At 35.9% G+C, this 26,348-nt stretch overlaps 1 protein-coding gene, 1 long non-coding RNA gene, 1 other non-coding gene and 1 pseudogene across 4 annotated transcripts; 1 reads left to right on the plus strand and 3 right to left on the minus strand.

The window, feature by feature from the left end:
- Nucleotides 1–325: 325 nt before the first annotated feature.
- On the minus strand, nucleotides 326–8,474 carry LOC107822063 (aspartic proteinase 36-like). The gene is made up of 12 exons (XM_075238491.1): nucleotides 8,047–8,474; nucleotides 7,740–7,860; nucleotides 6,791–7,218; nucleotides 6,528–6,684; nucleotides 5,599–5,681; nucleotides 5,388–5,484; nucleotides 5,172–5,244; nucleotides 4,877–5,095; nucleotides 3,246–3,370; nucleotides 2,441–2,542; nucleotides 2,265–2,362; nucleotides 326–800 (listed from the first exon to the last, which is right to left on the minus strand). The coding sequence occupies exons 1-12, from the start codon at nucleotides 8,322–8,324 to the stop codon at nucleotides 620–622; spliced, it is 1,962 nt and encodes a 653-aa protein (XP_075094592.1). The 5' UTR covers nucleotides 8,325–8,474; the 3' UTR covers nucleotides 326–619.
- A 2,114-nt stretch (nucleotides 8,475–10,588) lies between these two features.
- LOC142173285 (uncharacterized) lies at nucleotides 10,589–14,278 on the minus strand. 2 transcript variants are annotated; one of them, XR_012702920.1, is made up of 2 exons: nucleotides 13,918–14,278; nucleotides 10,589–12,889 (listed from the first exon to the last, which is right to left on the minus strand). It is a non-coding gene; the product is annotated as an uncharacterized LOC142173285 (long non-coding RNA). The 2 variants fall into 2 exon arrangements; XR_012702919.1 differs by having other exon boundaries at nucleotides 10,589–13,006.
- On the plus strand, nucleotides 10,719–12,655 carry LOC142173284 (desmethyl-deoxy-podophyllotoxin synthase-like; annotated as a pseudogene).
- LOC142174040 (U6 spliceosomal RNA) lies at nucleotides 13,964–14,066 on the minus strand. The gene has a single exon (XR_012703398.1). It is a non-coding gene; the product is annotated as a U6 spliceosomal RNA (small nuclear RNA).
- Nucleotides 14,279–26,348: the final 12,070 nt, after the last annotated feature.

Raw genomic sequence — 26,348 nt, forward strand, 5'->3', positions numbered from 1 at the left:
AAGTTGAACTTTTTGCTGCATTTCCTGCAAGTTTGATGAATAGGCCTAGAGCAGAGAGTGTCTGTGCGTGCGTGTGATTACAGTGAGCCTGAAGTAGAGAGAGGAAGAACATACTCAGCGCACAGAGAGAGAGAGGGGGAGGGGGAGGGGGAGGGAGCGGGAGGCGGGGGAGGGAGGGGGAGAGAGAGAGAGAGAGAGAGAGAGAGAGAGAGAGAGAGAGAGAGAGAGAGAGAGAGAGAGAGAGAGAGAGAGAGAGAGAGAGTGCGGGCGCGCGTGATTAGACTAGGGTGGCCTCAAGTAGAGAGAAGAAGAGTACTCAACAAGCTGAAGAAGGGAATGTAAGCACACAGAATGAGAGAGTACAACAGCAATGTCAACCTAATTTCGTGTTTATCTAAAGCATTCACATATGGAAGTGACATTACTCGAAAGCAACAGTTCCTTTTCTTCTTCTTTAATAAAAATTCATCTACTCCCGATGGAACACTGACATTTGTGACCAGGTATAATTCTTCACATTTGACAATTTTTCTCGACATGTAAACAAAGGTTAAAAGATCGGCACTTCCACTACAAAAATTCCTTTTTAGCATGAAGCATCCGAGGAAAGTAACTCATTTCATTTTAGCGGCTGCAGTTCTTGATCATGAGTAACAGTTTCAACTCTTCCAACTGGTCCATATGGAAGATTGGGTTCTTGCCGCCGCCTCCAAATTAACCATCCAACTGGAGCTGATAACCCAACTACCAAAACAACTAATGCAACCACTAGAACCAAGTAATTTCGCGGCCAAAGCTTCCTAAAACATTAGAACCATGTCAAATCAAGAATGTCATATCATAGTAGTTATGCAACATGCAACCCCACCCCCCCCCCCCCCAAAAAAAAGGCTCCCAAACCAATCTAAATCCCAGAAGCAATTACAAGCATAAGACAAACCGTTGATGCTCGTTTATGAGATGTGACAAAGGTGGGACCCACAACGATAGCGTATATAGGAATATTTTTAAGAAGAAAAGCGTGTATATATGAACACAGAGATCTGACACAAAGCAGTGACATGTGCAAGATGTTGCTCGGGTGTTATCTGCTTTACCTATATAATTCTGTCAACATGCGCTGCTACTGTTTTCTGCGAGTGAGTTAAGGTATGCATAGGCAGTCTACGCATGGGGTGAGTAATGCTCTATAGATAGTGACAACTTATTGAATAGGTATGCACATGTTAACAGATACATAAGCCAGTTAAAAGATATATAGGCCACTGTAATTCTCACCAAAATATTCACGGACAATGTAAAAGGACAGCTCTACTTTGCATCTAGTTTTGTGATGCCAATAAATCCAGATTTTTTATGCAATATTCTCTCTAATTTCACTGTTCTTGCAATAATAACACAAGCAGCACTTAACAAAAACAATGTTATATGAGAGACACTCTTTAGGGAAAATGAAAATATAAAGGAGGAGAAGATAGACAAAGTGCCACATCCTCAACAGGTTATCACTCCGTTTGAAATTAGTTAAATTTAGTGGTTTTCAATATGGGCCTCAAGATGCTGTCCAATTTCTTTACACAATTTTTATAATATAGCTCCAAGCATACATCCTATTAGAGTCCACAATTTAAACTATGGCCTAACCTTTCATTCAACTTCGTATTGACCATTTTACTACAATTAGAACTGGTCAATTGGGAACTAGGAATACACGTTAACATATGTCTTCTTAGAAATCAAGCTAAATCAATACTCCAAGTATTCAATTTCAGTCAAACCTGATAACCAGTCATCGTTGTGGCTGAAAAAGTATACTTCTCATAAGATAGCATGACCTCTTTTATGCCTCCATGTCTTCCATAGAAAAAGTTTAATGTTATAACGTAGAGAAGTACCGGACAATCTTGTTTTCTGTCTGGCCTAATTTACATGGTAATAGTCTAGCAATCTTTTTGATGAAAATTTTAGACAATCTCTTCCGAATTACTTTGATGTTTGTAGACAAAAGAGGATAAACAAGAATGCAGATACCCAAGCTCACAAAATCATCTTAACCTGCACAAGCAAGCTACAACCGAAAATTGTAGGAAAACTGTGACAATTTAGCAAGTCAATCTCACCACTTCATATTTTATCTCCTGGAGAAGGAGATGGAACTAACATGGAAAAGGAAGAGTAAACAACACTAAAAGAGAAAAAAGACCAGTAAGGGGGAAGACAAGTGGATGAATTAGTGAGAGAGGCAGCAGTGATCGATTGTATACCTTTTTGGTGGAGGTTCAATGACCCAGTCAAACATTTTATAAGTTCCGAAGGAATGCTGTAGATGGGGATGATCTTCAGCCAACCTGCCTATTATTTCCTGCGTACAGATATCATGAATAAATAAACATTCTTCAACTCAAAGGATAGCAATACATATTCTAGAATGCTGAGTCACCATTGCAGTGGCATTTAGCATATAGTCTGCAGATCCTGCTGGAAAGACGGCCCATTTAGTGAGGGAATCATTTCCCTTCGTGGAAAAGTTCATTAAGCGAACCTGCAAGGTAAGTGACATTATCATATGTAAGAAAGTTAACTGCACTTACTTGAAAGCATAATCAGTCCAATCCAGTAAAAGAGTTGAGTTGCTGAAGGTTAGTCAATCTTTGATAACTACTCTAACCGATGGTTACAGAGGATTCGTACAGCTTTCCAAACTTTGCTTGAGATCAAGGCATAGATGAATGCCATATCACGTGTAACAAAGTTAAAACTCAAAACTAGTTGAGCAACATAAACAAAACTAGACATTCATTGTTAAATTACACCCCGATAAGATAAGGTAAGCTTTCGGAGGCTCTAGTATTGAAGAACCAAGCTATACCATACTAATAAAAGAGGTCTTCTGAAAACTAGCTTCACAAACTACTAGTTCTGCATAGCCCTTTTCTGCGCTATTGTGCCATAGGTTGTCAAAATTTGCTTCTTAACGCTTGAGAGAAAGAGAATTTACCTATTCAACCCCACCCCCACCCCCACAAACTTCTATTAGAAGCTCTTACTTCTCAGTCTAATTTGGACTACTCCTATAGCAGCGCTGTGAAGAGAGCCCAGTTCTAGACCCCTTTAGAAAGAAAAATATCTCAGACATTCAGCTTATGTCAAAATATCAGCAGCTCCATAATGCTGTTTGATAAAATAAAAGTTTAACTCACAAAAACAAAAGCTTCAGCCAAATTATCACAATAAAACCAAACTACCTGTGAGACATTAACATCCAACTCCTGGGCAATGAAATGGACAAGTTCTGGAATGCGAGGCTTCAACTCTGAGCAATTGACACTTAGTGACAAGTAAAATGTAATAAGCCCAACTTTAATATCCACTGCAAGTTGACATAAAAGATGAATGTGATCACAACCATAATTCTTTGTAATGGAATTATCTAATTTCAATAGCAATCATATCTGCACTGAAGCCTTGCTCAAGTTTGTGAGAATAGATGTAGTGAAGAAGAAAAAAGTGACTAACACTTGCAAAACTAAATAAAATCTCGATGGTTATACAAACCATTGAAGAGGTACATCAAATTGAAATAATACAAAACAGGGCTATGTTTCAACAATGTAAACAGGAAATATTAGGCAGGAAAAATTTTGAGATTCTGCCATTCCTTCCTTTAAGGTCTTACCACAAATTTCTCATGCTTGTCGATGTCCAGTCACAAAATTCACTAGAAATTTGACAATTGACTACTATAACTTAGTGGATGGATTTTCAGATAGTCGGTATATGGTCAATGCATGTTCAATTGGTATCAGTTGTCGTAGTCCCTAGAAATAACTTTTTGGTCCCTTGATTATACCATATTTGTACTTTAGATCCCTCAACTATTCAGCTTTACACATTAAACCTACAATTTAACGAACTTTACAGATGTAGTCCAATAATAAACAAAACTAGCTAACCCACGACATATTCATATTTCAAGTCTCACATTTTAATAATACCGATTTCAAAAGGAGCATTAATGTTGTAAAAGTACCGTTGCCTACTAAAATATCCCAAAAAGATGAACACGCAGCTTTGGAAAATGGAATGCACCCATCACATGAGTTGCGGATTAACAAAATTTAAAAGGTTATCTAGTTCTAATTAAGATCTGAATAAATCTGCAAACTCGACAAATTAAAAGGCAGATGTCAAAGTTGGAGAGTTGGACAAAAAGTGGAAACAGGGGATAACAGGGGACCAAAGATTTTCTCAGTATTCCTTGAAGTTATTATAATAAATTTCCAGTTTAACTAAATCTATCTCAAACTACAAGAAGGCTGAGAATGCCGTGACATCAGTACAATTTTATGCAGGCAGTTGCTTTTTAGAAATTTTAAAATACCAGGGAAACTAGATGATTACAAGATTAATTTCAGAGAAAGGTCAGATGTCAACTTGAATAGGATTATAAAAAGGGATCTTTACACAAATAGCCGGCTATATTCATTGTTTACTTTTTCTAGCCATATACATAGATTATACACAATTATGCACATATAATACATAAATTATGCATATATTATTCACAAATAGCAGCATTCCTGGACGTCAGTAAGAGACAAAATGTTGATTGCCCAAAAATGATCTAATCGAAGGCAAAACATCAAAATCAACAGGATGCAATTCTAATTTTGATTCTCATTTTCATAAAAGAAACCACAAACCATAATAGTTCAAAATTGAAGGGAAAATTGAAAAGGAAATTGTATTAATCTTTTAGAAAACAGAGCTAGTAGAGATGCTAAGAATAAAACCAGTTCAGGTTATGACAGCATTCTAATGGGCAGAGTAACCTTACAGTAAATATACTATGTGAAGAAAAGCTGTCTCTTCATACCAGGTGTGTTGTACCCAGGGGGTCCACTAGGAGCTGATGAAGGAGACAGGTGTGCAGTGGGGTTTGTGTTATCCAAGCTTGAGAGCGATGGTGAAGGTGGAGATGGAGGTGGAGGGGATAAATTGAGTCTGTCCCATAACTCAGAACAATTAGTTTTCCAAAAACCAATTCTTTTATTTTCACGATCGTAAGTAACAAGAGTGTTGCGAACAACGATTCCTGTTGCAATTAAAAGCACGCATGTTACAGCACCGAATAGCTAGGACGATGAACTTTGTCAAGTAGTTAGAAATACCTCCAAGAAGACTAATTGGATTCTTTCCATTCGGGAAAATTCCTAGGCAATAAGCACCACGTACTTTGAAGTGCTTTATAGCATACAAGTTACAATGAAGAAGGGGGAAATTAATCAATACCAAAACTTAAAGAGAAAAAGAATTCAGTAGATGTGACGCCAAAATAGTGTCGGCAAGATAGTTAAGAAAGTACTAAAACAGAATAAAATGCCTACCTGAAACAAGTAGTTTTCAGGAGAGAGAGTTAGTTTCTTTCCATCGCTGAATACCATATCGACATGCGGAAAGTTCTTTGAGAGTTGTGATATGTTGCTGGAATATATAAGATATTAAATAATAAGGGTAACACCAACAATAGGGAAAAAACAAATTTAGACAAGAAAATAATAGACGTCCAATTAATTTCGGAACTCTCCTTATAAATACCTTCCAGCACCAGAAAAGCAGATATCTTTAAAACTAGGATCTGGCCCTTCGATCTGTTTTAGAGAATGAAGCTCTTTCACTACCTGAAAAGAAAAGTTGAAGAGGTTAATCCCAGAAAGGAAAATACGTAAGTTTATCTAAAGATAATAGCCACAAGTAACATACTGTATAAATTCACAACCAGTGACTCCACTTTTCCTTTGCCAAAATGTAATGCACCAAAAGCAATGAAAGACAACATCAAAGATATGCAGAAAATTGCAAGGAACTCTGTATACGTCGAAAATTACTACCTGCTAACATCATTGGAAGAAAATGCTGTGTGGTGTATTACCAAATTCAGAAATTTAAAACAAGAAAAATCAACTATTATAAGTGGTTAAGCAATCTTAATTAGGTCCTTTAATAGCAGAGAAACTAACAGCAAAAGAAGGGATAGAGGCCATAATACATAGCCTCCTTTTCTTTTGATAAAGTACATAGCCTCCAACTCATCACAGGAATAAGTTAGGTGGTGGAGTTATAGGATCACAAGATACCTGGATTCTTACTTTTCTTCAAAACATGTTCTAGTTATCAAATAGTTAGCTCTCGAACTATTATTGACCAAGAGGTTTTAGTTCAGTCCCACTCATGTACAGGAATCTCCAACTATAGAATTGATCCACGTCACAATAGGACATGATGGTTTGTTTCACCAATCAGTGGTGTAAATAGAACTTTGAATGGCAAGAAAAATTTAATAGATTGAGTTATATATAGAAAACACATTATTCAAATGAATATCTTTTCACATCTAATTTCTTCAGGACATTCTGCTCATCAATAGCGTGCTATTTGCCACTAGTCACTTTCTCAGGCAGAACGAATCAAACAAACAGACAAACAGACAGAAACATTGGCAGATATATAGATAAACTATATCTTACAGCATTCTTGAAAGCTGCAAATGCTGCTTCTGGAAGGTAAGCATAGGTGGTACCACTATCAAGTATAGTCCCGTGTTTTCCACCAAAAACCCGTGGATTTAGGTTCAGCGGCTTCCCAGCGACATGTATCTCCTTCAGGTCAATATTGTAGTACGGGCTGTTGCCATCCGAGACTAAAGTAAATGCGTAAGATTTATCAAGTGTATTTGCTAGGAGGAGACCTAACATCACTGTGTCTCTAAACAATTGTTTCCAATACATACCTGTGACCAAAATCTGATTTGGTAAAGGCCATGTCAGCAGGGGGTTTTACTCCACCAAGAACCATTGCCCCGCCACCAAAATCCATCCCTCCATAGCACAAGGAGAAAGAATCACTAATTACATGTTTTTCAACAAGTTGATCAACTATACTAAGATCACCTCGGCCCAAACCCATTATACCATCAGCACGTTGGCTGTAAAGATCACCAGTTTCCGCAATTTCACATCCAAAAACAGCTCGTTGTGGTGCAAGCTCACTTAGATTTCCAAAAGATATGATGTCCTCTCCAAGCAACCCATAACTTGCACTCATCTCAGCGTACCGTCTCTCATAAATACATTGCTGCCTCTTATGGTCGCAGGGACAAGCCTTATTGCATTTCACAGATTGATAAGTGCTTGACATTTCCGGCTGAAACTTAGGATCCTAAATAAGACAACATACAGAGTACCACCGATCAAAAGACAAAAATCAAATGCCAAGCAATTCTAAGTGCTATATTAAGCATTTCTCACAAAATTAATAGGCTGACTCAAAGTAAAATTACTAGTCATGAAGTTTCTTAAGTGCTGATATTTTCTCCATTAGGAGATCTTTTATGATTACAAGGCAAATTGAGCAAGAATCACATTTAAAACATCATGAAACTATACAATGGATTTGTACAGCTTATCAACAAAGAGAGGCTTAGAACTATTTGTATCCTAGTTAGATTGGTTTGTTCTTGTTTACCCTCTTTCCCTTAATACTTACAAATAACTGCATCCTACTAAGCGATTTCCTCACAAACAAAAAGTATATTAAGTAATGTTTATGAAATAGCACCTATACATAAACAGTTTCAAATTTTAATTTCCATATCAAGCTATCAAAACACACTAACTGCAAAATTAAGATAAATATGTAACCTTTAATGTTTATCCAGAAAAAGAAAAGAGGGAAAAAACCTGATGGTTGCCACACTTTTTACACTCAGAGCAAGGGACATAGGTAACTGTACTCCCTGTATCAACAATAAGAGCGAACTTCTGCGGTGGTGTTCCAATCCAAATATGAGTTGTATAGTATCTGCATCACAAGTTACTTGGAATCCATTCAACAAAATAAAAATTACTAATAAAGAAATTAGTCTGAACTAGAGGTATATAGAAATATATTCCACAGTGAAAACGCAAAATACGCATGTGAATCAGCAGCCAAAAGAGTTAGTAACAGTGAATTTAAATTTTCTGAGCAAAAGCTACGAATTTGAACCCGTTGAGGAGGAGATCATCATGGAGAGACATGCGAGCGCTGGCAGGACTTTTCTGGAGGTGGCGACGGGAGATTTCCGCACGGCGTGAAGTGTCTTTCGGAGGAAAGAGCGGCAGCAGCATGGTTGTGTGACGGCTGCCATCGGCCGGCGAAGGGAGGAAAACGGAGCTGCCGTTAGTAACATCAGATAATCGGAAGCCGGAAACGACACCGTAATGGATCAACAGAGAGATGAACGAGATGATCGCGAGAATAACGGTGAACTGTGGCCGTGCCATTTGAGATCAAATTATGAGTAACAGTTGACCTAACAAACTATTGTTATTACCAAAAAATAGAGGGATTAAGCTTAAGCAAAGGCGCGAAGGAGATGGTAGTGGGTCGGTCATGTGTGTTTGACTTCAGATATTCTTTTTCTTTCTTAAGTCGAATTAGCTACGCCTAGTTCCCTTCTCTTTATTGGTACTAGGATTTATATTATTGGTTAGATGGAATAAGAAATAAAATTGTTCAGAAGTTTCTGACTCCATCTCAATTAATGAACATTGTTTGCTTAAATTTCATGGCCCTCTAGTGCTTAAATTTCCAAATTTTGTTGTTGTTTTTGGCTTTGCTTAATTTAATTAAAATCGATTAAAGCAACAACAATAACAAATTATGTGAAAGATATATGCGGTCTTACCTCGAGGGCAGACAGCCGAGAAAAAACGTGCATATGTTTCTCAAGTGATCTGGCTTGCAATTAATATTCACACAATTTTACGGAATTAAAGGGCATCAACAAGTGATAAATGGTGCTTTTCTTGCAATTTTTAACGGTTTCAAACCTCGGGTTAGGAGTAGCATTAAAGTTGACCCAGATCTCCGTAATTTTATTAGCCTGCCTATACGTATTTCATACACTTTGTAATTCACTTTATATTTGTAATTTATTGTTTAAACGGCTTGTTGACAAAGTAAAAGCAAAAGGGAGCACATGTCATCCAATATTAATGGTGAAATTAAATCCCATTTCTCTAAATTTGAGGTTATGTACCCATATTTAATTTGATACAAATGACCATCGTTGACCCTTGGATGGGATATTAATGCCACTGTGGATGAGACTTTAAAGTCCTTATTCGAGGAAATGGTTTGAGTGCATTTAATAGCTGCCTATCTCTGACAAGGCTTTGTGCATCCTATATACTCATTATAGAGCCACATTCTGAGGTATCGATTTGTTTTTTTTACTCGAATCTAGTAATGAAGTCCATTAACGAGCTTAATTATCTCCATATATATATATACACACTTTATTTTTAAAAGAAGAGCATGAGATATTAGATGGGGACTGAACATCCGTTATCGAGAAAAGAAAAGATCTTTATATATATATATATATATATATATATATATATATATATACTTTATTTTTAAAAGAAGAGCATGAGATACTAGATGGGGACTGAACATCTGCTATTGAGGGATGGGATGATCTTTATATGATCTTGAGCAAATTTTTGGGATTGATTTAAGCTCAAGGTTCATTTTTTTTTAATCATGATATCAAACTAGATCATCTCAATTTATTGTTTACCCAATGTTGGACCTCTATATAATATTGTTGACGTCTACAATGTCCAATCCTGGGTGTTCGGAATATTGAGTCCTACATCAACTCTTTAGGGATGAGATGATCTTTTTATATGATCTTGGGTTACCAGCATCTCATCATCTAGCTTTTGGGATTGAGTTAGACCCAAGATAACAAGCATAAAAAATGTTGTAAGAGATAAAAGGAGTTTTTTTTTTATTTATATCATGGGTTTACATCAGATGGAAATTTTGTCTTGATCCGATAACGTTATTTAGCTTAGTTATGGAACATCTAACAAATATAATGAAAAATGAGTTCTCGTGCATGCATACTCTATTTGTAGATAATGAGGTATCTATTTGGTCGTTGAGGTGTGTATATATCGAATGCTGTGTACACCATCGTTAAACCTTGTGGTCACTGATTCCACGGCAACCCAGTTCATGGATCTCAGTTTTCCATTCAAACGTCACATTAGAAGCTAAATTATTGAAAACCGTGGCTCAATTTTTAGTATGACACTACTAGGAGCAACTGAATATTGTATATTTCATTCAGTTATAGATTTAACGATGATCACTATGAGTTGGTTTCTAGCTGCTGGAAGAAGTTAGTTAAAAGTAGGTAGAACGATGTAAATGGCGGTTGCACAAGTGGTACCTCTAAATTCACACTTTGTTAATAAGCTAGTAGTAGCCAGCCACAACCTAAATCCTTCACAAAGGCATTTACTGTAATGTGTTTTAATCAACAAAATAACCTTTCTATTTTTATGCTATACAGGCGCAACCATTAGTAGAAGTTGGAAATTAATGGAGTATCTCATGGGCCATGGCGATGAAACAGCAGAAAATGACAATTACTTTAAAATAAAGGGCTGACGTCTCTTGATTTTTTTTTTTTATTTTTTTTTTTTTGCGATAAATTAAGATATGAAATGGTCCAGTCAAAAAGTTCCAAGTCTTCAGTCAAGAAAGAAGAAAGAAAATAAAAAACCAATGGTTCATCTCATTCGTTGCTTAAATAAGATTACAACACAAAGACAAGCTAATACTTGACTGTAAACACATCCAATACTGATCTTGAGTCTCCTATGGTATTGGAGCTTCAACACCTCACTTTTCCTATGCTTATTGCCTTTCCTATCTTTGTTACCATAGCTGTGAAGCTATGGAAAAGATCCAAAGTTAGGCCAAATTGCCTCCAGGCCCTAGAAAGCTTCCACTTATTGGGAACTTGCACCAGTTATCTAGTTCATTGCCTCACCATAATTTAAGAAACTTGGAAAAAAAAAATGGTCCAATCATGCACCTGCAACTTGGTGAAGTATCTGCTGTTGTTGTATCATCACCAGGAGTTAGCAAAAGAGGTAATGAAAACCCAAGAGTTAGATCTTTTATACTAGGCCAAAAATTCTTGCTTCAGAGATTCTAGGCAACAATGGCCACAGCCTTGCGTTCCCTCCTTATGGACCTAACTGGAGACAACTTAGAAAAGTATGTGTCATGGAGCTCCTAAATGCAAAGTATGTTCAATAATTTGAGTCAATCAGGGAAGAGGAAGTAGAGAATCTTATCGAAGCAATTTCTTTGATACCACAAGTTCCTATTATACCAGTAAAATGATCTTCTCAATGATGAATAGCATAACTGCCAGGGCAGCTTTTGATAAGAAATGCAAGCATAAAGATGAGTTTATTCCACCTCAGCTTGTGCCTTTTGAACATACTTTGCAGTTAGGAGCTCCATGACACATACTTATTTCCTTCCTTCAAAATTCTCCACTCATTAAGTGGAGTGAAGCCTGCACTTGAGAAAGTACAACAGATGGTTGATAAAATTCACGGGAACATAATAGAAGAGCATAAAGCAAATAGGAGAGAGATAAGCAGTGACATGTTGCACAAGGAAAACCTGGTTGATGTCCTACTTAAGGTTCAAGAAAGCAGTGATCTAGAAATTCCCATCTCAAGAAACACTCTCAAAGCTGTCATTTTGGTATGTCTCATTACAACCTTATGCACCCCTTTTTCTAAAATAAGCAGTGGACTAGTCATGCATCTCATTTTAGAGAAGTTGAATTACGGATAACTCTAAGGTGTTTCAGTTTACAGAGCATTTTTTGAACATCATATTATTGTTGGCCTTATATTGTAAACTAAAGCATATACTTGATGGCAGAAAAATATATATGTGCTAACCAAAAGGAAATAATTCTTAGGCATTATGGATACGTCAAAATTATCGTATTGATGTTCCAAATCTACATGTTGCCTCCTTATCATAGAGCATACAGAAATCTTTTTTACCATCTTGTGCAAGTTTTAAGAACTGCTGACAGACATCAGCCCAATTTATTTCAACTAAGAGTTTCTCATGGCTGTTCACATTCAGGACTGACACATCATCACAGTTTTAGAGTGGGTGATTTCAGAAATGATGAAGAAACCACAAGTGATGGAAAAAGGCATAAGCTGAGGTGAGAAAGGTACTTGAAGGGAAAAGTAAAATGACAGAATCAGAGCTTCAAAAGCTAGATTACATGAAATTGGTTATCAAAGAGACACTACGAATGCATCCACCTTTACCTTTGTTACTACCAAGAGAAGCTAAAGAAAAATGTGAAATTGGTGGCTATGAAATACAACCAAAAACTAAAGTCATCATCAATGCATGGGCAATAGGTAGACATCCAGAGCACTGGAAAAATGCTGAATGCTTTGAACCAGAAAAATTTGAAGATTCTGCGTTTGATTTCATAGGGACTAATTTGAGTACATACCATTTGGAGCTGGCAGAAGGATATGTCCACGGAAATTATTTGGAACTGTAAATGTTGAACTTCCACTTGCCAAGATGCTTTTTCATTTTGACTGGAAACTCCCTGATGGAATTGAACTTGACATGGCTGAGACCTTTGGGGCAACAGCTGGGAGGAAGAATGATTTGTACTTGGTTGCAACACCTTATATTTGAATCACTGATGCCCAAGCATGCACAAGGAATAAAGTTGCTTCCTTTCGTTTTGTCCTCTGTTATTTGTTACTGTTATATAAATGTAAGTCTGTAACACAATGAATAGCAACACTACACCTAGTATTTTCACACATCTTATAGTCCATAATATGCCCAAGTGTAAAAAAAAGGACTCTTATCTAAGTGTCTGCAGTAGTATATGCTGGAATATAGATTAGGACCAAAGATTACCAGTCCATTTATTCCCTGCTCCTATTTGCTCGATCTCAGGTTGATACATCTAAAACATCTTAAGAAAGGAATAATAACAATGTTAATACTTCTTGTTTCCCAATCAACTGCACTAAACTTTGAAGTTGCCCTTTATTTGGATATACCTATTTAGAACTGGAAACATGCAAGAACCCTAAAATAAACAAGCAGCATTAAGAGAGCAAATATCAGTTTTGTCAGGAAAGGGAAGCTGCAAACAAAATCTAAGATAATATGGAAATTGTTGTAACCTTCTCTTGCCAAAACAGAGCACTGTGAGAAGATTACCAGAGAACTCTAAATACATTGCTCTTAGAAGCCATTATGAAATTAAATCTGAACTTCCCAAAATACCAACATTTGTATATGTAATTGCTAATTTATTTCCTAGAAAAATAATTAACATAGCATAAAAATGCTTTAAAAAGGTTAAATCCTAAAAATCTAAAGGTGGAAGCATCTTCTGTCTAGATCTCTAGTTTCCTTTCTAAACCTATAAAGCGATTGTATACTGCTCTTTCATTAGTTTAATCCGATAAAGCCATATCAAATTGCAAAAATAATTATCTAGTATCACCTTCATTCTGTTTACAATACTCATTTTACCCTAGTTACAAAAGCATTGTCAGTAATTACATCCAAAAAAACATAATGATAAGCCAAAATCTGCACATTTAAGTTGACACCTTAAACTAAAGATGAAAACTTTGCCAACTGCCCCATCTTCTCCTAGCCAAATTTCATACAGAACAATTAGCAGAACTCCATATACCATATATAAGTCAATCCATGATGTTAAAACAAGAAGCTTTTACATATACGCCCACAGGAAATAACCATAAACAAAAAAGGGGAAGAGACAATACACGGGGAGAAAGAGAAAGTGACCTGAAGCAAAACACGGGAAGGGGAAAAAAAATGTTGCTTAAACGTGAGAAACAGACCGTGAATCGGAGAAGTCAATCCATGATGTTAAAACAAGAAGCTTTTACATATACGCCCACAGGAAATAACCATAAACAAAAAAGGGGAAGAGACAATACACGTGGAGAAAGAGAAAGTGACCTGAAGCAAAAACGTGAGAAACAGACCGTGAATCGGAGAATAAGAAAAAAATTTGGACCATTTCTCGATTTGTGCGTGTCATCCTTGCGCAGGGGCCATGCTAATCTTCTCTGTATCGTTCCAATTTTATCGGATGTCCCCGAAGGGACGAACCACTGACCTCTGGTGTGAGGTGATAAACTATCGGAAGCCTTCTTCTGTAGACGATGTGGTAACCAGCTATTTGGGATTTGGTTGGATCCCAACTGGACTCTTTAGGTTTCTGGTTACTGTATCTGAATTGCACTTGCTGAGATGAGACGGCCTTTTTCACTTGCTGAATGGCCTTTCCTTTTGGGTTTTACGTCCAGTTCTACTAACTCTAAGCCCTAGTGAATACAAAACAATTGGCTGATCTTGGTTAAATAGCCACTTTTTAGGTCGGTTATTAATTTTAGTCATATTTTTAATTGTCTTGCAAAGTAGCCACTTACTAGGTCAGATGCTGATTCAGAATTTTCAATTTAAATTTTATGAATTCAATATTTAAAATTCTTAGCATGGACACATTATAGTTTTGAAGTTAAAGGGTCATATTTACAATTTATTATAATTTTAATGAACTTTTATACATAATATATGATTCGCGATGAAAGTATAATTAGATTTAAATAAATCTGGTACCGCAAGGTGGATTCGGCCCTGCATGTTATGGAGGTCTAAGTAATTTGACAAAAATAAACCACATATAAAAAAGGAGCATCCAATTTTATAAAATGGTCAACATTTTTTAAGTTCACATCCCTCAATGGATCAAAAACTAATTAAAGGGTAATTAGTGCACTAAGTTTCTTCCGTACGTGGGTTTGGAGAAGAAACAAATTATATTGTATCCAACATTATCTTGTATTTCTGCAAGAGATTTGTACAATAACGTGAAAAGAAGACATTCTAGTCACACTGAATTAACTCTTACTATTACGCTAAAATTTCCCTCTGTGTCAAAAAATAATTATTTAGTTAAAATGTTCAAGATTTCTACATAGCTGAAGAGACGGAAACCAGTCTAATTAACCACATCCGGTAATGGATTTTTCAGCATTGTATGAACATCCTCGAGAATGTAGTTTGCTATTACAGTAACTTCTATGATTATATCCTCAGTCCTCACTAACAAAATTACTGCAAGTTGGAGTGAGTAGTGACCAAAGCCTTGAGCAGGGTCGGCTGGACATAATATGGGGCCTAAGGCGAAAATAAAAACTGAGGCCTTAAATTTTTTTAAATTTTTTTTTTACTTTTATAAATTATCGAAAACTAAAGAAGTTATAATCAATTTTAATTATTTCCAATGTCTAATCCATTTGTTTAATCTCTCTTGTATTATCATGTTGAACTTTATTGATTTAGTTTTTTTTTTAAAAATTCAACCGAAGCAACTGATATAGAAATTGTTAGCAGTAATTGAATTAACACTTTTTACCTGTGAGTTTGCCAATTAAAGTATTCTTCTACTTATATAGTTTCTCTTAGCACTTTTAATTCTAAATATAAGTTGAAATAAATAATACTGTAGAAACTACTATGTTTCAAGAGTCATTCAATGTTAAGAACGAATTTTAATAGTTACTTATCAAAGTAGCTATTAAAATGTTTACTATGTTTCAAGAGTCATTCAATGACCTCGAAGATTGGGTTCGGAAGTTAGCCTCAACTTCCACTTATGTCGAAAGCGCATGGCGTGATTTGGCAAAGGGCAGATGGGAGGCCAAGAACCACGGTAAGGATCTCCTTTTTCATGTTCTGAAATACTTTTTATACTTAATTTGTCACTAATATTTTTTCATGTATGCCTCACCAAGGATGCCATTTTGAGACCTTAAAGTGGCGAGGAAGAAACCAAGTCCCCGATTCCGAAGTCGGGGGAAGACAAGAAGAGGAATACTGCCTCGCAGTCCGAGGACCCCAAACCCAAACCTCGAAGGGTGAGGAGGAAAGTAATCACTCTCACGATGGACTCAGTCCAAAAACTGAAAGACAAAAAAGAGGAAAATGCCTCGGCACCGACGGTTCGACCTAGTACTGGAATATAGGTAGATTGCTTCTTGCTAAGGTAAGACAATCAAGATGATAACTTAAAGTTTAATTACCTGATAAAAAAATAATTGTATTTTATTTTTATACATGCGTGATTATGTACAAATAAATTACTTTTATTGGTATACAGGTTGATGTTGAAGAAAAATGCACCAATCATGCTACTAAGAAATTTGGATCCTTCAAACGACTTATGTAATGATACAAGAATGATATGTAGAGGTTTTGACAATAACGTTAAAATGCTTCCAAACATTTGTTTATTCCAAGAATTCAACTTTCGCCGCCAGAAAATGAAGAATACCCTTTTAAATTCATCAAAATACAATTTCAAGTGCGTTTATGTTTTTCGATGACAATTAATAAAACACAGTGTCAAACAATACATTGAATTGTACTTGCCGCAACATATTTTTTCACATGGGCAGTTATATGTTGCACTTTCAAGAGGTATATCGATATCAACAACATGAGTTTTGGTCATGATAGAGCAACCGAAGAGACGAAGTGGCACATACACCAAGAACATTGTCTGCAAAGAGATATTAGATAAGATACAACAACATATCATGATATTAACTCTTACAATATATTACATATAATTATAAATGCTATACATATTACGACCTTAATTAATTTTTTGTTGACATTTGCGGGTTCTAAAGATATTCACCATATTTGAATTCACCTATTACATCAATGTATTTATACTCATTTTACATTTCAATTTCAAGTTGAATCCATTTGGACATTAATTACTATTACACATAGTTCCTTCACGTGATATATAATTCTTTTATAAACAGACGCCGCTTACACGTGCACACGAACGCCTTTAACAAAATGTTGTTCGCCTTTTTTATCCCCCCCTCCCCCTCCAAAATAGATTTTATATTGGACACAACTGTAATTTAAGTTACTTTTCTAATATTTGGGACATTTAAATCACCTGAAATTTTGGTTATTAAATATTTTATTATTAAACTAAGTAAGGACTCCTAATCTTTATCCTTTATTAATTACAACATATTAATTAAGTAAAAAAAACGTGAGTATTACCATCCAGTAGAATACCATTAATGAAATAATGTTTACCTAGGATGAAGGACTAGAATTAAAAACTAATCTTTTTCTTTTCATTTCAAACTTGATCTTTATCATTAAAAATATATATTTTGAAGTCCCTTAAATTTTATGTTAAATATTATTAGAAACACTTCATTTAATAATATTCAATTATTTTTTAATAGAGGAGCTTAAAATTAATTAAAGCTTTACTTATTAATTTGTTTTCTTATTAAATTTTACTTTGTATAAGTCTTACACTTAAATTATAAAAAGATAGGTGAAGGAAAAATAAAAATATTTAAGAAAGAAGAGGTACGGATTCTTGAACAATAACATAGATAGTTCACTTTTTAAAAATATACAAGACTACTGCACCAATAAAATTATTCAATATTATACTGTTAACTTTCAAAAGTTTTAAATGCGCAATTACAATTAAGGGTGGCAAGTGGGCCAGTTCAAACCGTCCCGGTCCCGTGCCGGTCCCAAATTAAACGGGCTAAACAGTCCCAGGCTAAGTGGTCTTTTTGTAGGGACCGGCCCGGGACCGGGAGCGTTTGGTACCGGGCTAAATGGTCCCGGCCCGCAGGCTAAATTGGCTAAGTGGCCCCAACGAATTTTTTTTAAAAAAATATATTAAATAGATATTAGAGGCAAAAGGATGTGACCTAAATTTTAATATTCAATATTTAATTACGAATATAGCTTATATATATACACTATACTATACTATATATACATCTTATATCGAATATAAGTTTTATATATATATATATATATATATATATATATATATATACACACACACTATACTATATATACGTATATCTTATATAGCTTATATACTATACACTTAGTGTATATATATATATATATATATATATATATATATATATATATATATATATATATATAGCTTATATATTATACATTTAGTATATATACTATACTATATATACATCTTATATATAGTATATAAGATGTATATATAACTTATCGAATATAGCTTATATATATATATATATATATATATATATATATATATATATATATATATATATATATAAAAACTTATATGTCATCACATATATATACTATACTATACTATATAGCTTATCGAATATAGCTTATATATATACATATATTTATATATACACACACTATATTGTCACGACCCAAAATTCTCACCTTCGGACCGTGATAGCGCCTAATATTTCACTTGCTAGGGAGAGAGAGAGAGAGCTTATATATTATACATTTAGTATGGGGAAAAAGTGTAATTATAAAAAGGGATAATAGGGAAAAAGTATAATTATAAAAAGTTTGGGGTTAAAACAAAGTTGGGGGGTTAAATGGCTATTTTATAAATAGCCAACGGTTATTTTTGATAGCCCAACGGCTATATTTAAAAAAAAAATTAATTTTTTTTTTAAATATAGCCGTTGGGATCGTTTGGCCCGCTAAGGAACCGGGCTGGTCCCTGACGAGCTAAATGGTCTCGGGCCTGGGGGGCCCAAATCATAGGACCGGCCCAGGCCCACTAAAACCGGGCCAAATGGTCCTGGCCCGTTTGGCCCGCGGTCCCGGGCCTGGACCGACCCACTTGCCACCCTTAATTACAATTATGAGTAATGTTGAGCAGAAATCAATAATATGCACAAAAATAACAAAATAATTTATGAGATCTTTAAATTTTTACCCATGATAAATTTAGCAAAATATGAGTGGGTTCATTAGCTATATTTCAATTGTAGATTCTCTTACTAACTTGTTTATTTTTTAAATATCTTTTTTTGTTTATTATTGTACTTTGATTTTGTATTTATTTTAAGTTCGTAGATTAATAGTTGCATGCTTATATGTTATAAATTGTATCCTTCAAGATTATTTGGATTTTCAAGGCTTGCCGTGAAACTGAAACTATGAAATTACAAACTTGGAACAAATGTTAGGTTGAGTTATTGATGATTGATGACTTCTGAGATAATTTCTTCAATTATTAAGTTAGTTATACACAATCAATATTCATGACCATCTTTAGGAACTTACACTTTTATTGTATAACTCAATACTACTTTTAAATAAATTTACACTTATTCAGATAGAATTCACGCGCATCGTGCGTACCCTAAGACTAATTTGACAAAAACAAACCACATATCAAAAAGGAGCATCGAATTTTATAAAATGGTCAACATTTTTTAAGTTCACATCCCTCAGTGGATCAAAAATTAATTAAAGGGTAATTGGTGCATGTGATGACCCAAAATATCATCTTTAAATTTAATAAGTAATTATGTGCTATAAGACCTCAAAAAGTACCATTTTATCATTCCTCGACTTGCGTGCGCAGTCCGTACAATTTTTCGAAAGTTTTCATGTGAAAAATGGATTAAAATGTGAAATAGAGCTTTAAAACTCAATTAAGTTGACTTTGGTCAACATTTTTAGCAAACGGACCTAGATTAGTATTTTGACAGTTCTGGTAGCTCCGTATCGTGATTTGGGACTTTAGCGTATGCACGGAATTTAATTTGGAGGTACCTAGCTCAAATTATGACCATTTAACGGAACTAGCAATTTAAAGGTTAAAGATTCCAAGTTTGACCACGAGGTTGACTTTTGATATCAGAGCCGGAATTCGATTCTGGAAATTTGAACAGTTCCGTTATATCATTTATGACTTGTGTGCCAAATTTGAAGTCATTCTGGATTCATTTAATATGTTTTGGCACGAGGTTTGCAAATTGAAAAGTTTAAAAAACTCAAAGTCTTAATCGAGGTGTAAATTGCAATTTCGATGTTATTTGATGTGATTTGAGACCCCGAGTATGTCCATATGATGTTACGGGACTTGTTGGGATATTTGGATAAGGTCCCGATGGGCTCAGGTGAGTTTCAGATAGGCCACGGGATGTTATGAACTTAGAAACTTTTGTTGGTATAACTGAACATGTTGCAGGCCTCTGATCTCGCAATTGTGAGATCAGGCATCGCAAATGCAAACCAAGCAGGTATGGAAATTGCGAGATTTTTATCGCAATTGCGAATAAAGCCTAGGCCAGCAGTTCTCGCAATTGCGAAGGGCCAATGGTCGCAAATGCGACATAATCTTCGCATTTGCGAAGGCAGCGAGATTGTGAAGAGCATCGCAATTGCAACACCTGCAGCTGAACAAAATGACTTTTGGACCGGATTTTTAATTCATTTCCCAAATCTTCAAAACCTAAAACCTCAAGAGGCGATTTTGGGCGATTTTCACGGAAAAATATTGGGGTAAGTGTTCCTTATCCTATATTGATTATATTTCATGATTTCATACTCATTTATATCATGAATCCGTAAATTTATGGAAGAAAAATCAGATTTTTCTAAAATCTTCCAAAAATAAAAGTTTAAGATTTGAAGGTCCATTTCATATCGGAATTAAATAATTTTTATATGGTTGGACTCGTCTCGGAATGGGTGTTCGGATTTTGTAAGTTTTTCCGAGATTTGAGACGTGGGTCCCACTGCCGAATATTTTAATAAATTTTGAATTTTATCCGGAAAATGTGTAAATTCATATGGAATTAATTCCTATGATTCGTATTGAGTATATTGAATTGTTTTTGAATAGATTTGAATCTTTTGGAGACAAATTTAAAAGAAAAAGTTGTGGTTGAATAATTGATTGGAATTTGCAAAGCGAGGTAAGTGTCGTGGTTAACCTTGACTTGAGGGAATAGAACCCTTAAATTATTTGTTATGTGAAATGCATGTGAACGACGTATAGGCGAGGTGACGAGTGGCTATACGTCGTCAAATTGATTGTTTGCATAATTACTTGAAAAATCATTAATTATTTTAAATCATGAATTAATCGTCAAATAATTGTTTCTATCCTATTCTTTGCCAAATATTAATTATTAAATTCCTGCATTAATTGTTACATGCTACTTGAATTATGTGTCTTAATTATTATTTGATATTTAGCATATTAAATATTAAAATACCTATTTTCTCCCTGATTTCTATGATAATTTGCTATTTGACATTGTCTGTTTCATGATTACATCATAATTATTGTATGCTTGTTGTCTTATAATTTCATATTAAATGTTGCATTTATTGGGAAAATTCCTTCTATAAGAATTGGTAAATGACTATATTGGAGGATCGGGTTGCACGCCGCAACAGACTTATTAAAAGTCTATATTGGAGGATCGGGTTGCACGTCGCAACAAACTTATTAAAAGTCTATATTGGAAGATCGGGTTGTACGCCGCAACAGACTTTGATTAAAATAAATATATTGGATGAGCGGGTTGTACGCCGCAACATAACCGAATGTGAATATATTGTGAGGGCAGGTTGCACGCTGCAACAGAATTGAATGTGAATATATTGTGAGAGCGGGTTGCACACTGCAACAGAATTGATGGAAATGATAATTGGTTATGACTGTTGAGTTGGCTTCAATTATTATAAATTAGTTACCTAATTTATTTCTATTTTTGTTGTTGTTACTAATATTGCGTACAGGTAATGTAAGTGACCCGCCTTAGCCTCGTCACTACTTTGTCGATGTTAGGCTCAGCACTTACCAGTACATTGGATCGGTTGTACTGAAACTACACTCTGCACTTCTTGTGCAGATTTTGGAGTTGGTCCCAGCGGCGTATCGTAGACTTGCTCGGATTTCAGCTACCGGAGGAGACTTGAGGTATAACTGCATGGCGTCCGAAGTTCTGAAGTCTCCGCCTAATTTACTTTAGCTATGTGTTTATTTCCAAATAGATTTATTTTATTCAGACCTTTATTTATATTTAATCTAGAAGCTCATGCACTTGTGACACCAATTCTCGGATGGTATTTAGACATCGTTGCATTTATGGATTATTTCACTATATTTTAAACTTTGCTTCCGTTTTTGTTTCCTTGATTATTAATAATGTAAAAATTATTTAAAAATTGGTTAATATTATTCTAACGTTGGCTTGCCTAGCAAGTAAAATGTTAGGCGCCATCACGGTCCAAATGTGGGAATTTCGGGTCGTGACAGTGCATTAAGTTTCTTCTGTACGTGTGTTCGGAGAAGAAACAAATCATATTGTATCCAACCTTACCTTATTTGTCAGCAAGATATTTGTACAATAACGTGAAAAGAAGACATTTTGGTCACACTGAAATAACTCTTTACTATTATGCCAAAACTTTCCTCTGCATCAAAAAATAATTATGTACTTAAAATGTTCAAGATTTCTACATAGTTGGAGAGACGGAAACCTGTCTAATTAACCACATCCGATAATGGATTTTTCAGCATTGTATGAAGTCCCAGAACATCCTCGAGAATGTAGTTTATTATTACAGTAACTTCTATGACTATATCCTCAGTCCTCACTAACAAAAATACTGCAACTTGGGAGTGAGTAGCGACCAAAGCCTTGAGCAGGGTCGGCTCGACATAATATGGGCCTGATTAAATATAAGGGTCCACCAAACTATATAGAGAACCAGGTTCTCCATTAGTTCCCTCATAACACATGCACACTGTAGTAAGTAAATGACACAAAGAAGTTTTACGTGGAAAACTCCCAGCTCATGGGATTAAAAATCACGACCTATCCTTGTAGGATTTCAACTTCACTACTGAGCAGACTTTATGTTACAACCTATTGTAACCTAGGAATTAACCTCTTAATCCCTTACTAACTTGTAACAACTCTATTACAAGCCACTTTGTAATAACTCTATTATAAAGACTTACAACTTGACTAATTCTAGCCAAGACACAAACTCAAGGGTTTATGATTTATAAAGGTTTCCTACACAATGCTTCTAACTAAGCTAAGTAGGAATTACAAGTAAGTTGATTTGACAAAGATGCGACACAACCAAGGAAATATGATGACTCAATGTTAGAAACTAGTCCTTCGTTATGTTGCTCTTTGTTCTTGATGCCTTGAAGGTCACTTGAAGGTTGGCAATACACTTGGGAGAAAGCTTGATAAATTCTAGAGTGTGCAAGTGTTGTTTGCCCTTCCTTCATGTTAATATTGCATAAGTGACATCACTTGAATGATGTAAGCATGTTTGGTACAAGGGCAATCCCCATAAAGTGACTGCTCCATTGTTTGCACTGTTGCGTGAATGTAGAAGAACAATTGCAGTCACTTTATAGTTGTGGGGAGTTGACTGATACAACCAACAAGGGAACTGATATCAATATGTTCCCATTGTTTTTTCTTGGGCTCTGAAAGTTGGAGTATGTCCCAGACTTGAGACTTGTTGATCTTTGAGCACTCAGAGGATGTGGAACAGGTTCCCATCTGGTTCTTAACATTAAGTTTGTCAGCTCATCAAAATATAGCAGGACACATAACTTATCAAATTCCCTTTTTTAATGATTAAAAACTTGTAATTGAAATTTCCCCTGAACCTGTGTTGTTCCCCCTCCTGTTCCCCCTCAATTAATAAATTCCCCACTGAGCATGTGCTCCCCTTAATTACTTTTTCCCCTGTTGTCATCATAAAAATATTAGGCATAAACAATAAGCAAAAAGAAGTCTAGCATGGTTAACTCATACCACATGTGTGCACACAAACATGACTAGAAACAGAGAAAGAAGGAAAGCAAGATAAGCAGAGCAAAAGGACGGGATATTCATTAATTTTGGAAATAAAACAGGGAGCAGTTCTATATGTTTCATAATCATCCACAAAATAAAAATAACAAAAAGGAGTACCAGCCACCAAACATATCTAAGCACATGAAACCAAAACAGGGGACAGACAACTGAACTTGACACTGGGAAAGGAACGACTCTAAGGAGCAGGGTAAGGGGGAGGCAGAGAGGAATAGGAAATAGTTCTAAGGAGGATATTCATTCGAGCATTTGCATACCCTTGCTCATTGAGCAACCTCTCCTTCAGGTCCTCGACCTGTTTCCTGAGATCATCATTTTCTTTAGTCAGACGGGCAACCTCTGCACTTTGTGAGCTACTGGAACTAGGTGCCTCATGGTCCTGACTAAGATGACCTTCAGGGATAACATTCCTTGCCTTAAACTTCTTTATCTCTTCATTGGCGATACTTTGAGCTTCAATCAGTTGAGAGATAGTGGAATTGCTGCCAACCCCTCCTTTCTTATCGATGCACTCACACTCTTTCAAGGTAGTTTTGGAGAAACTCTGATTGTGAGTACCCATGGTGTCCTTTCCCAAGGGAACTTTGAATAACTCAAAGACTTTGGTGAGAAGAAACCCATAGGGCAGTCCATGATTACCATCCTTGATATCTGCTACCTTTTTCATGTGCTGAATCATGATTCCCGATAGATTTATAGTGGAGTATGCATTCAGAGCCTCCACGAGGAACATATTTGCTCGTGATGTAATAGAATGTCTTTTTCCATGAGGGAGAAACACTTTGTTCACCATTTCGAATAGTAACTGGTATACTGAAAGGAGGGTCTTTATGTGCACCCGTTCCCCATGCTGGACTGCATCATCCTTCATAAAGGCATTTATGAAGTTTGAAGAGCAAGTCCCTTCAATGGAGGATATACCATCAGTAGGCACTCCCAAGATGGTTCCCAATACAGCCTCGTGAATCAAAAAGTCAACCCCATTTACCTTCAAGCAGATGTTATCATCCTCAACAATGAACAGATCGGCATAGAAACTACGTACCTCGGCCTCATACACTTTGGGACTCTCATGTGTGATTAGATATGTCCACTGTTGAAATTCACAAATTTAAACCATTGTCGCATTCCCATCAGGTCAAGAATGTCAAGGGAAAAAGGTTCTTCCCCAAAGCACCTTCTATTTTCTCAGATTTTTCCGTCCAACATCCTTGGTCACACTAACCTTGGCCTTTTTCGAGAAACCGGGTTCCTCATTGGCGCCAGCCTTTCTCTTCACTGATTTTCTTATACTTTTTCCTTTCCCAGCCGATTTCTCATATGCCTTCTCAGACACATTCTTTTCAGACACTGTTTCAGCACACTCGTCAGCCACTTTCTTATCATACTTGTCCACGACAATGTTGCTTACCTCCATCACACTCACAAATGACTTTTTACCAGATGTTGGAACAATAGGGTTTTTGGAGGATTTACGGATCAAGGGACTGGGTTCCTCATCCACTTCGTCATCAACATTTACCACAAGAGCTGTAGGTACTACTTCGTCATGTACTAACTTGCCACCCTTTGTCAACCTCCTCATTTTCTTTTCTTTCTTACTTTTCTTTAGCAGTGACTCAAGAGCTTCCTTCATTTGTAATCTAGTAGTGGGCCTTTTAGGAGTAGGCGGTTGGGGAGTTTCCCTTTTACTCCTAGAACTAATGAAACTCGCAATAGACACATTATCATAGTCTTATTCACTCCCTTCATTTTCCTCCTCTGACAAAGATCTCATCTCAGGAGGAACAATGGCCAATGGCTCAGCATAGAAGTGAGGTGAGGGAGCGGAATCAGTACTGACATGGGGTTCTTTAGAATAACAGGAAGTTTCATCCCAAGTAGGAGCATATGGCTCCTCTTGTGTGAAGAGATCAGGTCTCTCGATAGGTTCCCCAGTAGTACTGTCTGGTGCTAGATTTTCGACAGACACCAGTTTCATTCCTTCTTTTAGTAGACAATTACCTTCCCCCTAAGACCCATTCGTTTCAAAAACACCTTCATAACCACTATCTACACAACCCTCAGCAACGATTGATAACATATTCATTATGGCCTCTTATTTTTTCAAACCCAAGGTAAACTCAGAAGACATGGGAAGAGCATTACCTGTAGAATCGGCGACATTCAAATCAACCCCTGGGGTAATTATTGATGATTCATAATTATTACGACCCATGCCTTTCTGTTTCTCAAAGCTTTCTTCCACTGGCAAACTAGAGATTTCCTGATTTTCTTCTCCCTCCACTATAACTTCTTTGACCATTTTTTTCGGTGAGGCATAAGGAGAGGTCGTAGCTATAAACTTCTTGGGATTCGAAGTTTTGCAACTCTGATGGGAACCAGTACTTAATTGGGTTGGGGAAGAAGTAGTAGGTGGTTGTGACTCTTGCTTAGGGTTTGGACTGGAGAGCGTAGGGGTCGTAGACTCTGTTACTGTTTTGAGGATAGGCGAAGACATAGTTGGGACAATGCTTGCAGCATTTTTGGCTTCAAGATTCTCAAACATAGTGGAGCGTAGTAAGGATTTATGGAAGAGAAGGATGTTTGGTTGTTGAAGAAAATGGGAACTTTAGGATATTAACAGTTGTGAGAGTGACAGTGTTTGGATTTATT

The sequence above is a fragment of the Nicotiana tabacum genome, chromosome 19, assembly GCF_000715075.1.
Source record: "Nicotiana tabacum cultivar K326 chromosome 19, ASM71507v2, whole genome shotgun sequence".
NCBI classification, from domain to species: Eukaryota; Viridiplantae; Streptophyta; class Magnoliopsida; order Solanales; family Solanaceae; genus Nicotiana; species Nicotiana tabacum.

Excerpts from the sequence above, each read along its gene's own strand:
- LOC107822063 (XM_075238491.1), bottom strand. The coding sequence starts at position 8,324 with ATGGCACGGCCACAGTTCACCGTTATTCTCGCGATCATCTCGTTCATC. Across the intron at positions 7,219-7,739 it reads AAAAGTGTGGCAACCATCAG|GATCCTAAGTTTCAGCCGGA; the intron begins GTTTTTTCCCTC and ends TGTCTTATTTAG. Across the intron at positions 5,485-5,598 it reads TGCTTTTCTGGTGCTGGAAG|CAACATATCACAACTCTCAA; the intron begins GTATTTATAAGG and ends TATATATTCCAG.